The following is a 20649-nucleotide window of genomic DNA, read 5'->3' as shown; positions in this document are numbered from 1 at the left end:
ATCGGAAGGATGCGGATCTACTCTGCGAACACATAGTACCTGAAGCTTTAAGATAACTAATTTGGCCTGCTATGGAGCACCTTCGGATTGCAATAACACAACACTGCTCGTCTTTTTTACTTTGGTTTTCGAAGCCCCTGATGGCTCTTGCTGCCTGTGGTCACAGGAAGCCACATCCACTAAATCTGGCTCAGCACACCAGTTCCCGGTTTCGGATATTTTCGCTGCAGCGGATGCGGTCGGTCAGCTGACCGTAATTCTGCACTCCGAAGCCGTGGAAGCTTCTGTGGGACGGAACGTGCTGGGAAGGTTATCCGTCTGATATCCTGTGGACCACTCAGAGAAACAGCAAGAAAGAGTCTGACCCACCGATGTTTGCCCCGATGACATCACTGGGAAGTCTATGGGGTAGAGAGGACGCTGGGAGGCCACGTGTGAATCACAGGCCTGACATAACACAAAACAGCACCACTCTCTGTGTGCGGACATCCTGATTTTGCAGTGTTTGTTGCGTCCCTGGGTCAACAAGGGAGGTACTTGCCTTTTACTTCTTCACCCAATTACAGTCTTCATTATATGACATCACTGCATTGGTCCATTTTTTCTCATTTTCAAGCTCAAGACTTCCAGCCATCCAGCAAGCAGTCCCGGGGCAATGTATGGCTCAGTGGGGCCATCAAGACAGCAGACAAGGGGCCATGTGCAGCTCCACAGGCTTAGCCGCTGTGTTTGTGATCACAAGGCTGCTGGTTCAAGTCTTATTCCGATTATGATCGTAAAATAGAGACACACCCTTACATTGCTCCATACAGCTGTTGCAAGTAAGCATATTCCTGTTTTGTCTATGACATATCCCATACACAATAAAACAGGTACTTTAGAAATCTGTGCACCTTGTTGCTTAACAGAAAACACCAGTTTTAATTCGTGCAGTGATGTCATATGACAGAGACTGTGATTGGTTAAAGAAGTGAAACACAAGCCCCTCCCTTGCTGACCCAGGGACACATCAAACTCAGCAGAATCAGGATGTGCTTCTATGTACATGCGCTTATCAGGAAGAACAATGTCTACAATACTCTGGGGAGGCTGGTCTCCCAGGTGGTACAGGGACTCAACAGCAATTCATGACAACATCACAAGTGTGTGAGACATCATGCCACAGTTCCGCATGTTATAATGGATGTTGTCTTCACTTTCTGCTTGGCTTGGGGGGAAAAAATCATCAGCTGTTGTCTTGGAGAAAAGAACCCATTGGGTTCCTTGGAGTTGCATGATCAGAACATTTCCAGCACTATTCAGCCTCATTATCTTTTAACCAAGACCGGGGTGGGTCTGTGTTGTGTCCATCTTGTTACTCTAGGATACAATGGAGGTCTCTTTTGACTGTCTCAGAAAAACCTAGTAGGTGCATCTCTTCACTAAATTAAGAACATAAAATGAAGAATGTACAAAGATGGGTGGATGCCTGGAATTCAAGGTGAAACACCACAAAGTGGTGTGCTGGCGATGGAGCACAGGGCCCACCACATGGACGAGAAATCCCGTCACATGCCAGCTACCTTAGTGTCTTCGCTGTAAAGGGGGAGGTAGATCCTACCTCAGCATCTCTTGGTAGGATGAAGGGATCCGAAGACTAGTAGCCGCTTTGCTCTCAGAGGAAGGTTTCATCTATTTTACGCCTTAATATCCCGGCACGGAGCTTCATTTCCGTGTTAAGGAGCCCTGCGTGTACGTTTTTCATGTAGTTCCTGCAGTGACTTCCTACATAATCACCACTTAATGAGGTTCTGTTTAATTGCTGTAGCTGGCGATGGGAAGACGATAGTCAGTGTCAATCAGACACACATACAAAAAAGGTGCATGGGTCCACCCCTATACACAATCACACACACACGCCGTCAACGCACCATGGATACACAATCACACACACACACCATCAACCCACCATGGACGCACAATCACACACACACACACTGTCAACCCACCATGGATACACAATCACACACACACACACTGTCAACCCACCATGGATACACAATCACACACACACACACTGTAAACCCAGCATGGATACACAATCACATACACACACGCCGTCAACCCACCATGGATACACAATCACACACACACGCTGTTAACCCACCATGGATACACAATCACACACACACGCCATCAACCCACCATGGATATACAATCACGCTCACACACACTGTCAACCCAGCATGTATACACAATCACACACACACTGTCAACCCACCATGGATACACAATCACACACACACACACACTGTCAACCCACCATGGATTCGCACACACACACACACACTGTCAACCCACCATGGATATACAATCACACACACGCACACCATCAACCCAGCTGGATACACAATCACACACATACACGCTATCAACCCACCATGGATATACAATCACACACACATGCCGTTAACCCACCATGGATACATAAATACACACATACACTGTCAACCCACTATGGATACACAATCACACACACACAATGTCAACCCACCATGGATACACAATCACACACACACAATGTCAACCCACCATGGATACACAATCACACACACACACACACACTGTCAACCCACCATATCTTGAATGGGACTATCACACTTATTCAATATTTACTTGTAAGTAATATATTTAATGTTCTGACTCATCCTGAGACAAAGTGCTAAATGAATTTAGAAAAATGTAAAATGCATGAATGAGACCAGCAGTGAGTAATCACAATCAGTGACGGAAAACGTGGAAGACGAACGGGAGCGGAGTGCCTGTGTTGGGTTAGGAGCTGCATGAGTGGGCAGGAGGCCACAGACTAACAGATCAAACCCTCTGGAGAGGAGCTACACATCCCTTAGCAAGAAGCTTAACATTTTACAAACAACAGTAAATATCCCGACAGACAACAGATAGAGTAGTCACTCGAAATCACTTTCGATGAAAGTGTCTGCAGAGTATATATTTCTACAAAAGTAAATGACAGGTGGACTAGATAAATATTGCTCCTGATTATGGATCTTCCAAAATCTGAAAAACAGAGGAGCGTTTGCTTCTTTAGCTGCTCCTTCTCTAAACGACAGGCTCATCAACCCACCCTCCCGTCTCTCTCCTTCAGACTGCCACCCTCCTCCACATCACCTCCACATCCCCCCTCCTCCCTTGCCGTGTGTCTGTGAAATCAATGCAGGCACTTTGATGGAAACACAGCACCGAGAAGGGTGGGGGGTAGAGAAGGGGTGTCGCGGGTGGCCAGCTCAGCAGTTCTGGCTCTGTGCATGGAGGATAATCGGCAGACTTTCGGTCGAGTCCCCCCAGTGCGTTGTAAACATAACCAGCCCTCAAAACACACACACGCACACACACAAACACATACCCCTTCTCAAACGTTTGGGCTTTTTCAAGCACATCAGTGATTCACCTGAGGCCACTGTGACAACCTGCTTTTCCCACCAGACGTCAGGGGCATCAGCTGATTTTGAGCCTGTTATAATGGCTGAAAGAAAAAACAGTAAACTAAAAAAGAAAAGAACTGTACGTTCCACACCAGCAACTAGGTACAATTACCATGCATTAGAGCAAGAAGAACTAGCATCTGGTTAACAAAACCTGCAGGCATAGGGGAGCCCCCTATGAATGGACTCAAGGACCAGGTCACAGGTAGATGAATAAACATGAGGAGAGGAGGCCTGAAGCCACTTCCTAACCCCTAACCCCTAAACTTAGACCTAACCCTAACCCAACCCTAACCCCTAAACCTAACCCCAACCCCTAAACTTAGACCTAACCCTAACCCAACCCTAACCCCTAAACCTAACCCCAACCCCTAAACTTAGACCTAACCCTAACCCAACCCTAACCCCTAAACCTAACCCCAACCCCTAAACTTAGACCTAACCCTAACCCAACCCTAACCTCTAAACCTAACCCTAACCTTTAAACCTAACCCACATGCACAGCACCCCTACACTACCATCCATTCTCCAGCAATCAGTGCTCCACTGAGGACATAAGTGTGTGTGTGTGTGTGTGTGTGTGTGTGTGTGCATGCCTGCGCGTGTGGATATTCACTCAGTAGAATGCAGGTGCTTGGACCCCTTTCTCACCATTTTTCTCCCTCGTCTTCTCCTGCAGGAACCTTCAAGGGTTTCTGTAAACAGATAGACCACTTTCCTGAAGACACGGACTATGAAGCAGACGCATCAGAGTACTTCCTTCGTGAGTCTCTCCGGTGTTACCTCTTCACCTTTATTTTTGGTTCCTGGGATGGAGCAAAAGTGCAAGCAGGAACCACTGCTTTTAAGAGCTAATTTTTTTAGAGAGGCTGCATACAGGCAGAAAGATCCATTTCTATTCTGCATCCATGGCAACATGTGTCAAGTACAGACACTGCAGTTAAGGTTTGATCGGGATTCTCCGTCACTCGCAAAATGATGCCAGTGACCACTTCCTGTCAGATCACAGCTGTCTGTCAGGACCACAAAGGAGTTCCCACTGTGTCCTTAAAGTAAAAAAAATACACTAATCAGTCATAAATACCCAGAGATTAGCACCCTGACAGTGCTGATTTCAGATTACTACAGTGCTTAGATATTTTTTAGTTATTATATATTGCCTTCAGTTTCACAGAAAAGTATTTCTGCACTTTCAAGCTCATCCTTGTGCTTTCCTTGATCTTACTGCCTGGTATAAGGGACAGTATTATCTTGCAGTGTTTACCTTGTAAACACAGCACATTGATTTTCTGCTGCTCGCTCTCTCTGTCTCTCGTAAGGGGTCCTATAAACACATATCAGCTGGGTGCACAGCCTCCGACTCGCAGTCACAGTAGATAAGAGTCGAATAGCCAGAGAAACTTTAAAAGGGAACTTTTTTAGTGCCTGAAAGCACCTCGCACATATAGGAATTCAAATCTCTTTAGCGCAGATTATCACTTAAAATGTAAACAGTTCGTCTGAAGTGGAGTGCAATCAATGCAGAAAGAACGATTCAGAGGGCTGTCATGCGCAGAGGGCATATGTGATGGTCTGTGTGAAAAATGCACTCATGCAAAGTGAAGCATGGCCGCAGGACGTGGAAGCTAGCAGGCCCACACATACGTGTCACATGCTTACTGAGCATGAACACACCCAGACAGGACTATGGATCCCAGTGACTCGTCAATGAGGACATTCACTTCCATAAATATTTCAGGCTGCCCTATATAGGTGAAGCTTCATACACACATCTGAGCTGTTTTCTGGGTTAAAGTCGATGGCTCTGAGCAGATAGAGTTTGGAGGCGGGACCGTAGGCTTCACCAAGCTAGGGCGAGAGGGCGTATGGTGTTCACACAAAGCTGCTGGAAGCTGCTCTCCTTTCAGCAAAACTCCTGCTCCCCCCCCCTCCCTGAACAGGAAGTGCGCCTGTTCGCCTGCTTCTCACACCCTCTGCAAACGCCACTCCGTCTGTTTGTTTGTCCGCAGTCTGGTTAGCCATCGTTCCCACTCCACACGTTGTTCCCGCACCATCTGAGATGATCACAGGTTCCCGTGATTGACGTCTGTTTTTCGTTATGAGCACAGCGAGGTGGCAGACCGCACACTGCAGTTGGACGCGTTTCTCACAAAACAGCAGCTGTGTGCTGCAGGATTCGGGGCGGGGGGGGGGGGGGGGGGGGGCTGCTGTATTAGAGACACGGTACAGAGCGGCTGTCCCCAAGCACAGGCTGAAAGGGCACAGGGAACTGTGACCCAGGGCTGTGCTGGCGTCCAGGCGTTATCCTGCAACCACAGATCTGGCGCCTGACAAGACCAGGTTCTCACCTCAGCTGAGGGCGATAAGATGAGGTCGGCTACTGTTTACATTTGTTTGTTTTGGGCATTAAGTAAACATTAGGACAAATTGATATGCAATATCATCACGAATCATATGTTCTCACACCTACCTGCTAAGTAGATTCATCTTATCCCACAAATCACACTCCTACGTATGTAAACAACAGGCCTATAGCAGCCCAGATAATTAGAGTGAATTAATGACCAGCCACTTAATGGGACCCCGTTCATAAAATCTTCTCAGCAGACAGCATGATGGTCAAACTACAAACTTGGGAGTCCGTAGGACACCCCATCAAGGCCAAGGAGAGATCAAGCTGTAGTTACTTTGAGTTCCTGCAGTAATAAAAATTAGTGAAACTCCCTTACCGTAGATAGACCCAGCAGCTAATCAACCCTGCCACCTCATTGTCGACGCTGGTGCATCAGAAAGCCCTGTACCATCAGGAAATGGCCGTGGGGCAGGGCACTGTGGTGATGGAGCAGGACGGGAAGGAGTAGCGGTCAGGTACACAAGTGTGTCACCCTGGATTCCCCCTGATTGGGGTTAGGAGGAAAGGAAGGATCACATGTCCAAGTGCCAAGATTTTACTGGTTAGTGTGGAGACACACCCCTCTATGGCAGCCAACAGGATTGATCTAAAATGGGAGGCGGGAATAACATCGAAATCCACGCCCATCTCCCCACCCTCTGAAAGACACACAGCCTGAGGAAGGTCAAATCAGCATCCAAGGGGCCGCCCCTCCCCCTTTGTAATACATTACATCAAATAGATGGCCTTTTCATATTTCAGTGTCAGCCATAGGTCAGAAAGATCACGCTGCCTGATGGCCAATCCGCACTGTGCAGAGTCTGGGTGGGAGGCAGTAAGCTGCATCCTTGATGACGGATGGAGCCCAGCCGCGGAACGGCCTTCATTAAACCAAATGAGTCAGGCGAATGCACCAGTTCACTGAAAGTGCCAATTATTCCAGCCCTGACCGCACATCCAATTAACACTGGAAATACTGGAAGGAAAGAGAAAATAAATTAAATAAATGGTGAATGGACACTTTCCATAAATATGCAGCCACACAGCCTGAATCCACAGCCAAAGTTGATTGGTCATCTCTCTGTGTTAACGCCGTGACACTGAGCAGAGAACCTTCCCCAGATATCCCTGTCATCCCAAAACCGTTTACTCAAGTCGAGGTGATGCATGTATCTGTTTGCTCAGCGGGACGGTGTTATTGGCTCAGGGAGTCTCTCATATATCAGACACATTTGGTCTGCATGTTTTAAAGAGAAACTACGCATTGGGACAACAGACATGAAGTGCCCCCCCCCCCCCCCCCCTCGTTGAGTTTTATTTCACCCACTGAGGATGAGAGGCTTCCCCTCGTTGCCAAGCTGGCACAGCATCCTGCCGGGGGCTGAGCTATGATTACGTCATAGCCCTGGGTACCACAGGCCAATGTGGCCCAGTTTCAGCATGGTCCAGAGGGAGGTGAAGTTACATAGTGGAGCTGGGAGGAATTAGGCTTCAAAACCCATGGTGGGTGGGATTACAGTCAACTGTCAGTCATATCCTCTTTAAGCTAATCAGGAAGACTCAAGGGCCCAGTGACAACACATGGGAAGCAGGAATCCCACCCAGAGTGGGTTTTGAAACCTCATGTCTCTTGTCAGTGTATCATCAAAAGTTATCGGAGGTGCTCCATTTCTCCTGTCTTCCAATAGATCTTTTGTGTGTGTGTGTGTGTGTGTGTGTGTGTGTGTGTGTGTGTGTGTGTGTGTGTGTGTGTGTGTGAAGGGGGAGCTGGAAGCCCTAAGAGGAAGCAAGGGGGGCGAGCAGGATTAATAAGCGTTTACAGTGTTAATCAATCTGCCTCTGCGAGCTGAAATGCCTTATTAGCATGACCCTGATACTGCAGCTCAGCAAATTCAAGGTTGCAAGCATCTGATTAAGAGTGAAAACTAATTTTCATTCACATTTGGCCTGTGTGATAGAGTGCGTGTTCGTGTGAGTGAAATTGGGTTGTGCGTTAAAGAGGGCTATACTATACAGGGGCGGGACAATCAAACTAACACCTGGTTTTAGACCTCAGTAATTTATTAATATGTTGTAGAGTCTCCTTTTGTGGCCAAGACAATGTCAGTTCATCTTGGGAATGACAGATCCAAGTCCCACACTGTGACCAGAGGGATTTGGAGCCGTTCCTCTTGCAGAACAGTGGCCAGGTTACTATGTGATGCTGGTAGAGGAAAACAATTCCTGATTCGCTCCCCCAAAACACCCAAAAAGGGTGCTCAAAGTGGCACAATAATATTTTGCAGGCCATGGGAGATGTTCACCTTCATTATCAAGTTCATCAAACCACTCTGTAAGCAGTCTTGCTGTGTGTATTGGTACATTATCATCCTGATACATGGCACCACCTTCAGGGTGCAATGTTGGATGGTAGTCCATAGCAGTGACACGGCCATCTAGAACGGGTAGTGGGCCTAGGGAATGCCATGATATTGCAGCCCAAAGCATCACTGATCCACCACTGTGCTGCACTCTGAGTACACAGCAGTCCGGGCGCTAAGCCTCTTTTGGGGCATTTCCGCACCATGACTCTCCCAGTTGTGGGAAATGCAGTGAAGGTGGACACCCCAGAGAACAATACGTTTCACATTGTCCACAGTCAAACATTGCTCTGCTGGCACCATAGAAACCGACATTTGGCACTGGCACGAGTGACCAAAGGTTTGGCTATACAGCCCCATCATGAAGACTGACCCTGTAGAGCTCCTGACCAACAGTTTTGGTGGAAACAGGAGAGTCAAGGTGTGGATTTAATTCTGCAGTGAGTTGGGCAGCTGTGGTCTTATGTGTTTTGGATAGAATCCAGGTTAGTGCCCAGACATCCATATCAGACAGCTTCCTCTTGCATCCAGTTACTCCTGTTGGATGTGGTCCGTCCTTCCTGGTGGTATGCCGACATTACCCTGGATACCGTGACTCTCGATTCGCCACAGACTAGCAGTCCTGGTCGCATTCAAGAAAAGCCACATGCTTTTGAAGAGTAACTGGTACGCCAGTTATACTCTTAATTCCCCTTAGTGTGACTAGGGACTAAGACTACTGTATATCATGTTTATCAGCAACAATAAGCTACTCAAGGAGGCCATAAAGTAGCCTAAACTTTTACAGCTGATACTGTTCCCTACTTTGAGGTTTCTTATTCCCTGTATTGCTCACCTGGCTTTGACTGAGTATTTTCTTTGTAAGACTACAATCTTACAAAAAGTAAAGGATTAATTTCCTTCTCTTTTTGAAAGTTTTAAAGAATGTTTGTCATGTTAATGCATTTTAATTGGGTCTCTTTTTAATTTGATCTATTTTTTTATCTACTGAGTTAATGATTTATGAAAACATATTCAGTTTAACAGCCCTTACCTGGTAGACCCACATCTAGAGCTGAGGAAGTCTATTGCTTCCCACAATAAGCAAGCTGGTTAAGAGAACAAGCAAAGAATGAATCATTAAATGTCCCAAAACCCAGCATGAAACCTGGTTTATTCATATAGACTCCCATAACAATACCGGTGCAAGTGAACCGATGTCATTTGCTTGGGGGTTAAGGCGAGCATTTGCCAAACATCTTTTAGGACGCTTTTTACCTCAGCTATCTAATCAGCCCCATGCCACCTTTTGACTCACCCTACTCAAGACAACAGAAAACAAGACTAGAAGCAGAGCTGAGATGAGTCACTTAAACAAAGGGGGGAAAAGCCAAACATTCGCTGGCTAGTAAAAAAAAGCTGAATGTCAGACGACATTTTTGCTGAAGTAGTCCTGCTGGCAAGTAGCAAAGATTCTGAAGTTCCACCGCAGGCTGGAAGCCTGGACAGAAGATGCCCGGGTGACCATGAGCCACACCTAGGTTAAAATTGTGACCTCAGGTTCATGTCTGCTTGTCTAACATGGCAGGAGAAAAGTGTTAGCAAGTAGGCAGTCCCTTTAGTCTTCAGCCAGTCTTATGGTTTATTATTAGGAAACAGCAGGCTGATTCATTTATTATTTGGTTCACTGGCTTAACTCAGACTGGTTATTGTCGGACCTACCACTGACCACCATGCCCCAAAATGTTTGCGGCTGTTTCATGGTGAATATTTCATATTTAGCTTACGAGGATCTGAAAGAGATTGATTGACCATAAAGCAGCACTTGAAAGAGATGCATAGAGGCCCCCCGGTGTCCGCTGTAATACTAGGCAAGGCAGTAATGCACAAAACAGCCCCAAAATAAGGGGGGCGGGCGGGGGGAGTGGCAGCAGCATTTTGGCTGCCGGCCTCCGCAATTGGACTTGTCACGGAAGCTCACTGAAGTGAATTAATTCAATTAGTTGGCCAAAAACGAGTGACCCAGCCCTGCAGCACAGCGGACCCAGACCACAAGGAAGGCAGTGCAACATGCCACTGGCTCCGGTCCAGCGCAGTTTGAATCGTAGCTACTGTCCGCCCTTGTTAAGGGAAGCCAATCACAGTCCAGGTCACTTGTCATCACAGATGTACCAAATGCACTGTAATATGGGTTGGAAGCTGATTATGGCAATCTTTGCGGCTCACATTTCCAGGGAGATCTGCATTTATATCTAGGGTAGAGCGATATCCTGTTTTATGTACAGTGGGACCCTGTGAGTTCAGCTGATCTCCTTACACAGCTGCGATTAAACACCGGGCTCTCGTTAGTGCCTTCCACTTCTACACTGTCAGATTTCACAACTCAAAGTCAGCGACTATGTAATACCATATAATTAAACTGGAAACAGATGAAGGAGTGTCCTTGGGTTGGAGGGGGCGAGTCGGGCATGAATTGCAGTTTCATTTTAGTGGCAAATAATAACTAAATATAAACAGTTAACAAATTAATTGCAGGACTCCCACTCTGTGGTTATTTCTGGACCAGAACAGACAAATAAATTAACTGTGCCGAAATTCAGCCTCCGGAAAGGTGGAGTAAACGATTTAAGTGCCTACACTGCCAAAGCAAGTGATTAATGTGAGGTCAACACAATCTCAACGACCTTTAGAGCAAACAGTTCAACCCCCTTTGTGTAATAGCCCACATCCACTAGATGAAATTGATTACCTTTGGTACTCTATGGGCAGAGACCCATTCAGTCTTTCCTCAGTACCTCTCCAGTTTTTCCCCACCTTGTTGGCTTCAGCTCTCTAGTCTCGTGCCACTCGAAGGATAGACACCCATTTATGTGCATCTTTCTTGAGAGTGGGCTGCCACTTTTTTCTCGAATAACCACAGAAGAGTTTGTTTTTCTCCACAAATGGTCTCCCAAGGGAGGGCCTTGAAAGTGCGAGTTAAAAAAGAAACACTCAACCAAGTGCTCTGAGCAAAGCTTCCAAGATCTCTCAGCAGTACTTTATGGTACAACACTCTCTAATGGGCCTCAAGGGTGAGACCTCCAGGAGGGTTAAAAGATCACCAGCACGTGTATGTCATGGCTGAACAGCTTTCCCAGCCGATGGACGTCTTAAGTCATCATAGGACACTTGCCATGATGCAGAGCTTACAAATGCTTTTAGCCGTTTGCCTTGAAATTTGAGATGTTGAGTATGTAGGACATGGATTCTATACAGCCTAACATTCGTGCGTGAGGTGACCGGTCGAAACTAAGCAAGGTGCTTTCCAGAAAGTGCTCAACTTCACTGCCCATACCATTAGTATGACGTAATCTATCCCCGGTCCAGGGCAGATAAGCAGGAGACCCTAACCCTCCCTTCGGGCGATCCTCTGCGCTATCCCTCCTAAAAAGGTACATTTAAACCAGCTGAATGAAAAGCAGCCAGTTCCCCAGTGCTGACTGGTTTCCATAAGGTGTGTCATCACTCTGACCACCGTTTCAGCTTCATCCAAGAATAAGGACCTGAGAATGTGATGGCAACATTCCCTGACTGGGGACCTTCCTGGGTTTTGAGGTCCACTGGAGTAGAATTGTTAGGTCATGCAAGACCATTCGCCTAATCTACCAACCAGAAGCAAATGTGATGTAATGTTAAATGACCCCAAGACTGGCTTCCCTCACAGCTGCAGCATCCTCACAAAAGTCCAAGTGATTGAATGAGCAACTTGGGGAATCATTTCTTCTAAAACATGCCATGAAAAATCCAAAAGTCAGGTGCACCAGTTCCAGCATGGCACCGCATGATATAGACGATTACTTATCACCCTTAATAGGAGCCAGGAGACCCACCGACGATGGTATGAACCCCATTGTGATCCTTCTGGGTCATGTGGTGGTATGTAACATGTTGGCATAGGACTGTTAAATGAGACAAACACCGATAGCCTTTCTCCTCTCTGTCCACCTGCCTTGAGCAGTATTAATTTCAGCATCCCACTTGTGAAGACAGTGCAGGAAAAGTGATTGTTTTTAACAAGAAAAACCTCCATAAAACAGGGTTATTAATTCCAAATTTATTTCTCATTACACTCAATCATTCAGTCATTGGGTTATCCGAATAACTCAAAACATGAAGAAATAAACAATGATTACGAGGTTGAAAAGGAAACTGGAGCATCTTACATTCTGGGAACAATCTTTGCCGTCTCAAAAGGCACCCCTCCAGCCAACATGGCGGAGCAGCATGTAGAGCGCCCCCTACTGTAAGGCTCTGAAACACTACTTCATTCAAGTGTGAATCAAAGCCCCACGGATATTAATCAGATTCCACAATCGACATGATAAAAAAATGTAATTGCCTTTACAAGAATTAAATATGATCCTTATTTACAACCCTAGTGACACAAAGAAGGAAAACAGCACTGGGAATGGGGATTATAATTGGACCCAAGGTGAAGGATTGAGCAAACTTTAAATCTTTACGCCAACCTTACCTGCTCAGTTGTCCTCATGTTCTTGCCTTTAAGATGTCTTCTTGTGTTACACTTGTATTCTATATTGCATCAAAAGGTACATTCAGCACAGGAAGCCTTGTTGGTCTGCTAGTGTCCATGGTTAAGGGTATAATGCCCCATTTTGAAGGCCCAAACATGATGTCACCACTATGTCATGTTTGTGGGGTGCCGGATAGCCAATGGCGGGTCATTGTCCTGTTTTATGTTCTTACAAGGGCAATCAACTCAAGACTCACATTTATAAATTATATATGATGTAGAATGAATGTGATGAATGAATGATGTGATATGGATGTAGAGGGAAGTTCACTGCTTTCCGCGTTGCTTTTGACATCAAAGTTTACAGAGCGGATTTCATCAAATGTCTCTAAGAACTACAGTGAGACACATTCCATGTCTTTGGGCATCTGCTTCTCCCCCCCATATGTTGTCATATCAGCTTTTGATTTAAACATTCCTCTTCCTGTTTATTGACGGTTTCATCCAAGTGAGGGAGGAAGGCAGACTCTCAACACACACATTTAGGGTGACATCAGCACCCACGGGCGCTGTGGGGTCTATGTCAGTCTGCGCTTTGTTACACGTATATCAAACGCTAATGAAATCCAGCTGCCACCGGCTGATGAGAGACTATTGGTTTAAATCTGGTTCCAGACACTGTTGATACACTGAAACACTTAAGGTGATAAATTTGCTTGAAAACCCACTTTATTGAGTAAATATGTGGGCTGAAGTATTAGCAAAGGGAACTTTCAGATCTTTCATTTACGCTATTCCACAATGAGGCGATAAACCTGAGCAGATATTGACAATGTTACAAGTAACATGACTTATCCACTTCTTCCATGTGAAGGTGACAGGGTTTTAAAAACGTTTCATGCTCGTGCTTCATAAGGCCATATCCCAAGGTCTCGTTAACACCAGGAGAGCTTGCTGAAGCTGCTGCCCTCACGGTGTTTCAGCCACCCTTCACGGAGCAAGTCGGTGCTCCATCATCTTTTGCCCGTGTAAATTAAGTTGACCAATGAGAAAGTACGGCTTTGCCCTGCTCAGGTAAACGCTCTCTGACTGGCGTCGTCGATGTCCGCGGGGTTAACGACTCGCGGGAACCGTGCCAACATTCTGAGCCTTTCAATATTTAATCAGACCTGTGCCTTGTCACTGTACTACCTAACACAAGCTGGCCACCACATCCGGAGAGGCTGGATGAGTTCCAGGGAGGGAGTGGCAAGAAGGACAATGGAAGTTTGCCTTCCGGGCATTTGCAGTGCCCTGCAACCGCATATCTGCAGTCATGTGTGGCTTAAATTTGAGGAATCCAGTATAAGAAAGGATACATATTCAAAGTAAATATATTTATTGGAGCTTTTCATAACAATCATACTCTGTGGAGAAAAAAAAACTCAATTTTAATGTCACTCTTAATCAGAAACAAGGAGAAGACCTTGCACTGCAGCCTGGGAAAGGCAGAACGGATTGGATTGATCCAAACTCAGACAGATTATTTCTTTCAGTCCAGTGGAGGAAATTTGAACAGATCCGAGATCCCTGCCACTAGGAATGAAAATGAAAGAGAAAAGGAATAATAGGGAATGAAAGCGATCACATGTAGAGTGGGAGAGCAGACAGAGTGTGTCCCATTGCCATCGTGTCCTCTGGCGGCTTGGGGAGAAGTGTCAGTAGGAATGTGCTAGAGGTGTAGGCAGAGGAAGGAAGCACTGGGTGTACTGGGGGAGGCTGGGGAAGTGAGTGAAATTGTAGCTGGATTAATAAAAGCTGAGGGAGGGTGTGCGAGAGGGGGGTCCGATCTCCATGTTAAGCCGCAGGGACAGAGCCAGGAGGTGTCAGTAGCTGAAGGAATCTCAGGGGGGGGGGTGAACATTCTCAGCGGTAGTGTTGCTTTACAGCTTCCTCTGTTGGTTGTTGTTTTTCGATTGCCTCTCCATGTCCATCATGTACGAGATGTAGCTTCCCAGAGAGGGTAAGAAAGGTGGTGTTTCTCCCCGCAGGTGCGGTGCGAGCCTCCAGCATCTTCCCCATCCTCAGCGTCATCCTCCTCTTCATGGGGGGGCTCTGCATAGCAGCCAGCGAGTTCTACAAGTCACGGCACAACATCATCCTCAGCGCCGGCATCTTCTTTGTGTCAGCAGGTGGGGAAGGTGATCGCGGAGCCGGGGCTGGGACAAAAGAGATCATGGAGGGAGGGAGGACAAGTGGAGGAACAATATGAGGGAGGGGGGGCAAGGTAGATGCAGTTGATGGAGGATCCCAACAGGGGGAAAGCTGGTTTCCCCCACATTCATTATAAAGCTCTGGCCACCTCGGTTGGCTATACATGTTCGTGAAAATGAAAGCACGGGCCGACGGGAGCGTCTTCCTGTGCGATCACATGGAGGAATTGTGGGACGCTCCGCGAATAGCAGCCGCATAGCGGAGGCCCGCGATGAGCCTCCTCTTGCGAGCGATCCGAAGCCGACCGTCTGTTCCTCTTTCTTCTCTGATCCAGTTGCCGGGCCGAGAGCGACCCACTGGGATTAAACTCTAAAAATATGGCGTCCCTGACATACTTTCCCAGCAACCCGTCTTGGTGGCTGCACACTTTCACGGGCTCCTGGTGCACAGTTAAATGAAAGACACACGTGACATTATAAAATGTGACGTGGATCAGCTGGAACCCCTTTACATGTTAAAAAAATATATGAGCTTCTCAAAGATCCACCCATCTGTCTTCCTGGTCAGCACCTTGGTGCCCTGGAGCCCATCCTAAGCAGCACAGGCCACGCGGCTGAGGTACACCCTTGACAGGATGCCAGGAAATTAATAGAGCTTGTCCTTCATTTTCGTTTTGACCAGAGTTACTTAATTTGTGGTCTCCCTGGTTGCTGTGCAATCATGAGCCCTGATTTAAGCATCTGGTACATTTGAAGCTTCCAGTGGAAACGTACAGCATCTGAAAGTCACCACTGCTCAGGCAGAGACGCTTCGCTCTGGTTTCCTGCAGCCTGAGAGCCTCACTCTACAGTGAGCACATCCACCCCCTTACCCTCCCCCAGCAGCCAATGGTTGTGGGTGTAATAGATTAACAATTTGTGAAAACGTGATTTAAATATGTAATTTTACAAATGACTCTGAGCAATTACAGGCTTGATCATTTAACTCAATGCCAAAAACCTTCTTGTACAGGTTTAAACAAACAGATTTAAGCAAACTCCCCGCTATATACTCTAGGGCTTGTGTCTTTCAAGTCACATTTCCAGTATAAAGTCAGACTCGATTGAAGTATAACGCCTTTCGAGTGAACGAACAGAAATACTTCCCATAGACCACAATCAACAGGCCTAAATCAATGTAAATGCTGCGTTTAAAATCACTTTATTTGGCTACAGAAATAAAGTTTAAAAAAAGCTCACTGTACCTCAGGAATGGGCGTGAAGCTCGGCGGCAGGCTTCCCCTCAGCTGCCCCCGCGGGGATAAACCCCCCCACCGACCTTTCGGCTGCTCCGGTCAGTCTGGTCCGTCTCCCAGGAGCTCTTCTACCGGGTCAGGCAGCCATCAGCTCTAGATGTAGCTGCCTAATTTCATCGCAGACGACTGCTATCAGTTATCTCACTAGCGGCTAAATCGCTCTCGGCAGCCCAGTTACTGTAACTTCTCGGGAGAACTTACCTTGCCCTCCTTGTTTCTCTGTTGTCCCGTACGTGTGATAATATTAATATTTTCATTTAATACTGAGCCCGTATGTATCAGGCTTTATGCTCTCAGCAACACAGAGCGCTCTTCCCCCCAGCTTACATGCCAGACTCGCTACTCTTCTCTCTTATTTCCCTTCCCACCTGACTCATGGCATCCTAATTGGTTGGTTTACGCAACATGCTCATGTTGGGTCTATGAAAGAATTTAAAACAGAATTCGTGAGCCATGAAAAGCAGATATTGCTTTCTTTTTGTTCATAATAAAACATCACTAAGGTGATTACATACCTTATTAAGATTAGATAGATAGATAGATAGATAGATAGATAGATAGATAGATAGATAGATAGATAGATAGATAGATAGATGGAGACGAACATACAAAGCGACAGGAAGTGATGTAATGAATAAGTAGAGCTTCTCCTCCTCACCCAGGCCTCAGCAACATCATCGGGATCATCGTGTACATATCAGCCAACGCGGGGGACCCCTCCAGGAGTGACTCCAAGAAGAACAGCTACTCGTATGGCTGGAGCTTCTACTTCGGCGCGCTGTCCTTCATCATGGCTGAGATGGTGGGAGTGCTGGCCGTGCACCTGTTCATCGACCGGCACAGAGAGCTGCGGGTGGGAGCTATCCACGCCCCAGACTACCTGCAGAGCTCGGCCATCACGCGCATCCCCAGCTACCGCTACCGCTACCGGAACCGCTCGCGCTCCAGCTCACGCTCCACGGACCCCTCGCAGTCCCGCGACGCCTCGCCCGTGGGCCTCAAGGGCTTCAGCGCGCTGCCGTCCACGGAGCTCTCCATGTACACGCTCACCCGGGATGCCCTCAAGCCCTCGGCCACGCCCACCGCCACCTACAACTCCGACAGAGACCACAACTTTCTGCAGGTGCACAACTGCATCCAGAAGGACCTGAAAGACTCGTCCCTCAGCAATGCAGCCAACCGACGCACCACCCCTGTATGAGAGAGCCCTGGGCGGGGGGGGGGGGAGGGGGGGGGTGGGGAGGGGGGTGTAGACCAGCCCCAAGTGGTGAAAATGTGAATCTCCATGAAAACAAATCCCAAAATGTTTTTTAAGGATTTAAAATGCATGATGTTCCCCGTCTATTGTTATTTAAAAAATATTTAAAGGTTGGACTGGAATTATACATAGCTGCTGCTGATTAAAGTGGGGGGGTGTCTGTTTTGGAGCAGAGCTGGGGGACGAGGAGGTGAGAAGATCAGCTTGTAAATTTAATGAGAGCTTCTAGTTTTCCACCTCTCGGCTCAGTGTGGATGGGGCTGCAAGCTACCCCTCCCTCCTGCCCCCCCGCCCCCCCCACACATCTCTTTTATTTAACGGCCTATTTACTGATTGAGTGATTTATTTTTTTGCATTAAAACTGTGAACCATAACGGCTTGGAACTCAAAAAGGAGTAACCTAATCTGTTATCTCTCTCTCTCTCTTTCTCTCTCTTTCTCTCTCTCACTCTCTCGTCGACTCTGGTAACGCAAAAAATAAATAAATTAAATAAAGAGATTGAAGGACACTGAATACAACTCCTGTCTGTGTTGAGGAAAGACTCCTCTGGGGAGAAGAGCAGGAGACAGAGACTCAGGCAGAGAATGTTATCCGAAATCGGTTCTTTTAGAAGAACATTCTGGTCTTTTCCTGCTGCGGGTACGCTTTCATTTTCGATCACTGCAGGACTGTGAGCCCGATCATGAACCCCTAATGCACGGCGAGCGGCAAGTGGAGGTTGACACAAAAAAAAAGCTGGAATGACATCTGGAAAAGAGGAGAGGCGAGAAGGAAAAGAGGTAGCGGAAGTAGACGAGTGAAGAAAATGACGAGTGAGATACAAGGACAAACGAGTGACTGATAAATAAAGAAATTTACATGCATGCTAAAAATCTGCTCTTGAGAAATTAACTTTTAAGAGATATTGAGAATTATTAGGGGCAAGAAGCAACAATGCAAATGTTACAACTGTGTGTCTCATTTTATGTTTCATTTGATTTCTAAATGTATGGTTTGCATTGCCCGAATTAGTCAAACGGAACACAAAACCACCTTTTTGAAATATTTGCTTTACTTCATTGTGTTAATATAGATGTGCTTTATTTTAAAATCTGACAGCTTTTTCAAATGTGCTGTTTAAATGACAGGAATCTTTTTAAGGTGCCAAAACCGAATTATCCTATCCCCCCCTGACAAATAAATGTTAATACCCCGGGGGTGGGGGGGGGGGGGGGGGGAGGGGACCCACAGATCTCTGTGTGTGTCGTCATTATTCTGCTTGGCACTTTGATGGGCAGTGTGAAGCACTGAGATGGTGAGCTTCGGAAAGTGGACCCACGCATCAGGCAATGAGGGAATGGGCCAACAGCTTCGTGAAGGACACCTTCTTCTGCACCTGTATACCTCAGCAAATGTGTCTGCATTAATTAATTGTAAAGATGAAAGCACCCTAAGTCTCTTCAAATGAGATTCCTACAAGGAACTATGAATATGAGGCGTCTAACCTCTGGCGGTGGAGAACTGACAGCAGCTATCTAGTTACAGTCACTGTAAATGTTATCCAAAGGTCGATCCATGAAACAAGTTTGCTCTTGATTCTCAGAAGAGTTCAGAGCTGAAACCTTTGGATATGCTTACTGTATACATTACTGTCAATATATGAAATCAAGTCCATGTGCTGAGATAATACATTTAAATACACGGTTGTTTTTTTTTTTTTTTTTGGAAAAAATGTTTCCTTAAAGCATTTCCTGTGTGTTTTCTCTGAGCTGTGCATTCAGTGTGGTTTTTTCATGAGAAGTACGGCAGGTTTGGATATAATACCCAGATCACTCAGGGGACCCTTTGGTCATGAACCCTTACAGAAAAGTCAAAGACGGCAGGACCGGCGCTAGGGGAGGTAAGACCTGTCGCTTTGTAGCCGAATACCTGCACATTTTTTTCTCCCAATACTTTGCCTGCCAAAGAATATCACAGCTTTTCTTTTTCAGCCAGATCTTCAGTAATTTGACTTGGATTTGCAGAGAAAGGTGGAGGGTAAAAACGAAAGCTTCACAACAAGCCGACTCAAAGCCTCGTGTCTGAAAGAGGTGGCATTTTCACACACTAGAGTGCTGTTACGTGCTCAAAAGCGTGTGCATGTTTTCCAGCTATGCAGGGTGCATTGTCATTAATTTAACAGTGTGGAGTCTTCAATAGTCATTGTTTCGGCGGTTAAAATGGCATCCCGACTAGATCTTGCTGTGGAGTATGTAGTGCCTCTGAAAAAAATAGGATTTAATCTGAACTTTTTTTTCAGAATATCTCCCACTGGGTCTCACCAAGCCCTTTTATCTGGGGACCATTTTGTGGTGAGGAGGAAAGGAGAGCCGAGGAGTCGACGCGGGGCGATGGAGACACACATCAGGGACGTGGGTGACATTCATTAGCTTTGTAAATGCGCTGATGTCGTTAACGAGTCGTCCCCGAGGCACAGCCACCCGAGAGCTCAGAGATGTAGCTCTCCATGTCCTTCCATGCTTCCTGCCCTGTAAAGACTAAGAAGTATAGTATAATGGGTAAGTAAATTCAGAAGGTGGAGAAATCCGAAAACTCCGTGGCATAAATGTATCAGATGCCTGCCCACTGGCCCAAAACTCCCATCTCGCCGTTTCTCTGAGGATAGGTCCAATGTGAACCTGATGCGTGAAATGTTTGGACACATAGAGGATACTGAGACGATGAGTATAGATCTGAGAAACCATACAGACGGCCGAGTCAATCTAAGACTCAAAGTCCAGAAATAATATCCAAGATTTCATCAAGTTCCTGTGAAGAGCTGCTGAGCAATGAACATCATAAAGAAGTGTTACCAGTGAAGCCAAAGCCAGCCAGTGTCAGTGTGGTCAAATTGTACTAAAGGTTAGTAACGGTTTAACTAATTTGGGGCTAGGTAACCGATAGTATTTCTGTGTTTGTCTCTCTGTGCCGCTGCTCTTTCCTGTTAAATGAGTCGTTTTCACACCATCTTAGCAAAACACGCATACTTAATTTGCTTTCCATCACACACGGTTCTCTCTCTCTTCTTCTGTGAGTCTTCTGGGCTTGCAGTGCACCCGCTCCAATCCCGCCATCTCCCTTTCTCACGTTTGTACTCTCTTAATCTCTCGTCCTCTCCTATTTCCCCTTATTCCTTCCACTCATCCATTCCACCTCTCT

At 46.5% G+C, this 20649-nt stretch overlaps 1 protein-coding gene across 2 annotated transcripts in view; it reads left to right on the top strand.

The window, feature by feature from the left end:
- The window catches only part of LOC125718492 (voltage-dependent calcium channel gamma-2 subunit-like), a 44979-nt gene extending 26331 nt beyond the window's left edge, over window positions 1-18648 (top strand). The window contains exons 2-5 of one of the 2 annotated variants that reach the window (XM_048992379.1): window positions 4162-4245; window positions 14757-14897; window positions 16876-17408; window positions 17968-18648. In XM_048992379.1, coding sequence (XP_048848336.1) covers window positions 4162-4245; window positions 14757-14897; window positions 16876-17408; window positions 17968-18006 — 797 coding nt within the window. In that variant the 3' untranslated portion in view covers window positions 18007-18648. Of the gene's footprint in view, window positions 1-4161; window positions 4246-14756; window positions 14898-16875; window positions 17415-17967 lie in introns of those variants that run through there. The other variant, XM_048992380.1, reaches the window with a different exon arrangement.
- The last annotated feature ends 2001 nt before the right edge of the window (window positions 18649-20649 follow it).

The sequence above is a fragment of the Brienomyrus brachyistius genome, chromosome 22, assembly GCF_023856365.1.
Source record: "Brienomyrus brachyistius isolate T26 chromosome 22, BBRACH_0.4, whole genome shotgun sequence".
NCBI classification, from domain to species: domain Eukaryota; kingdom Metazoa; phylum Chordata; class Actinopteri; order Osteoglossiformes; family Mormyridae; genus Brienomyrus; species Brienomyrus brachyistius.
The sequence above is the reverse complement of the archived record's forward strand: the minus strand, read 5'-3'. Positions and strand labels throughout refer to the sequence as shown.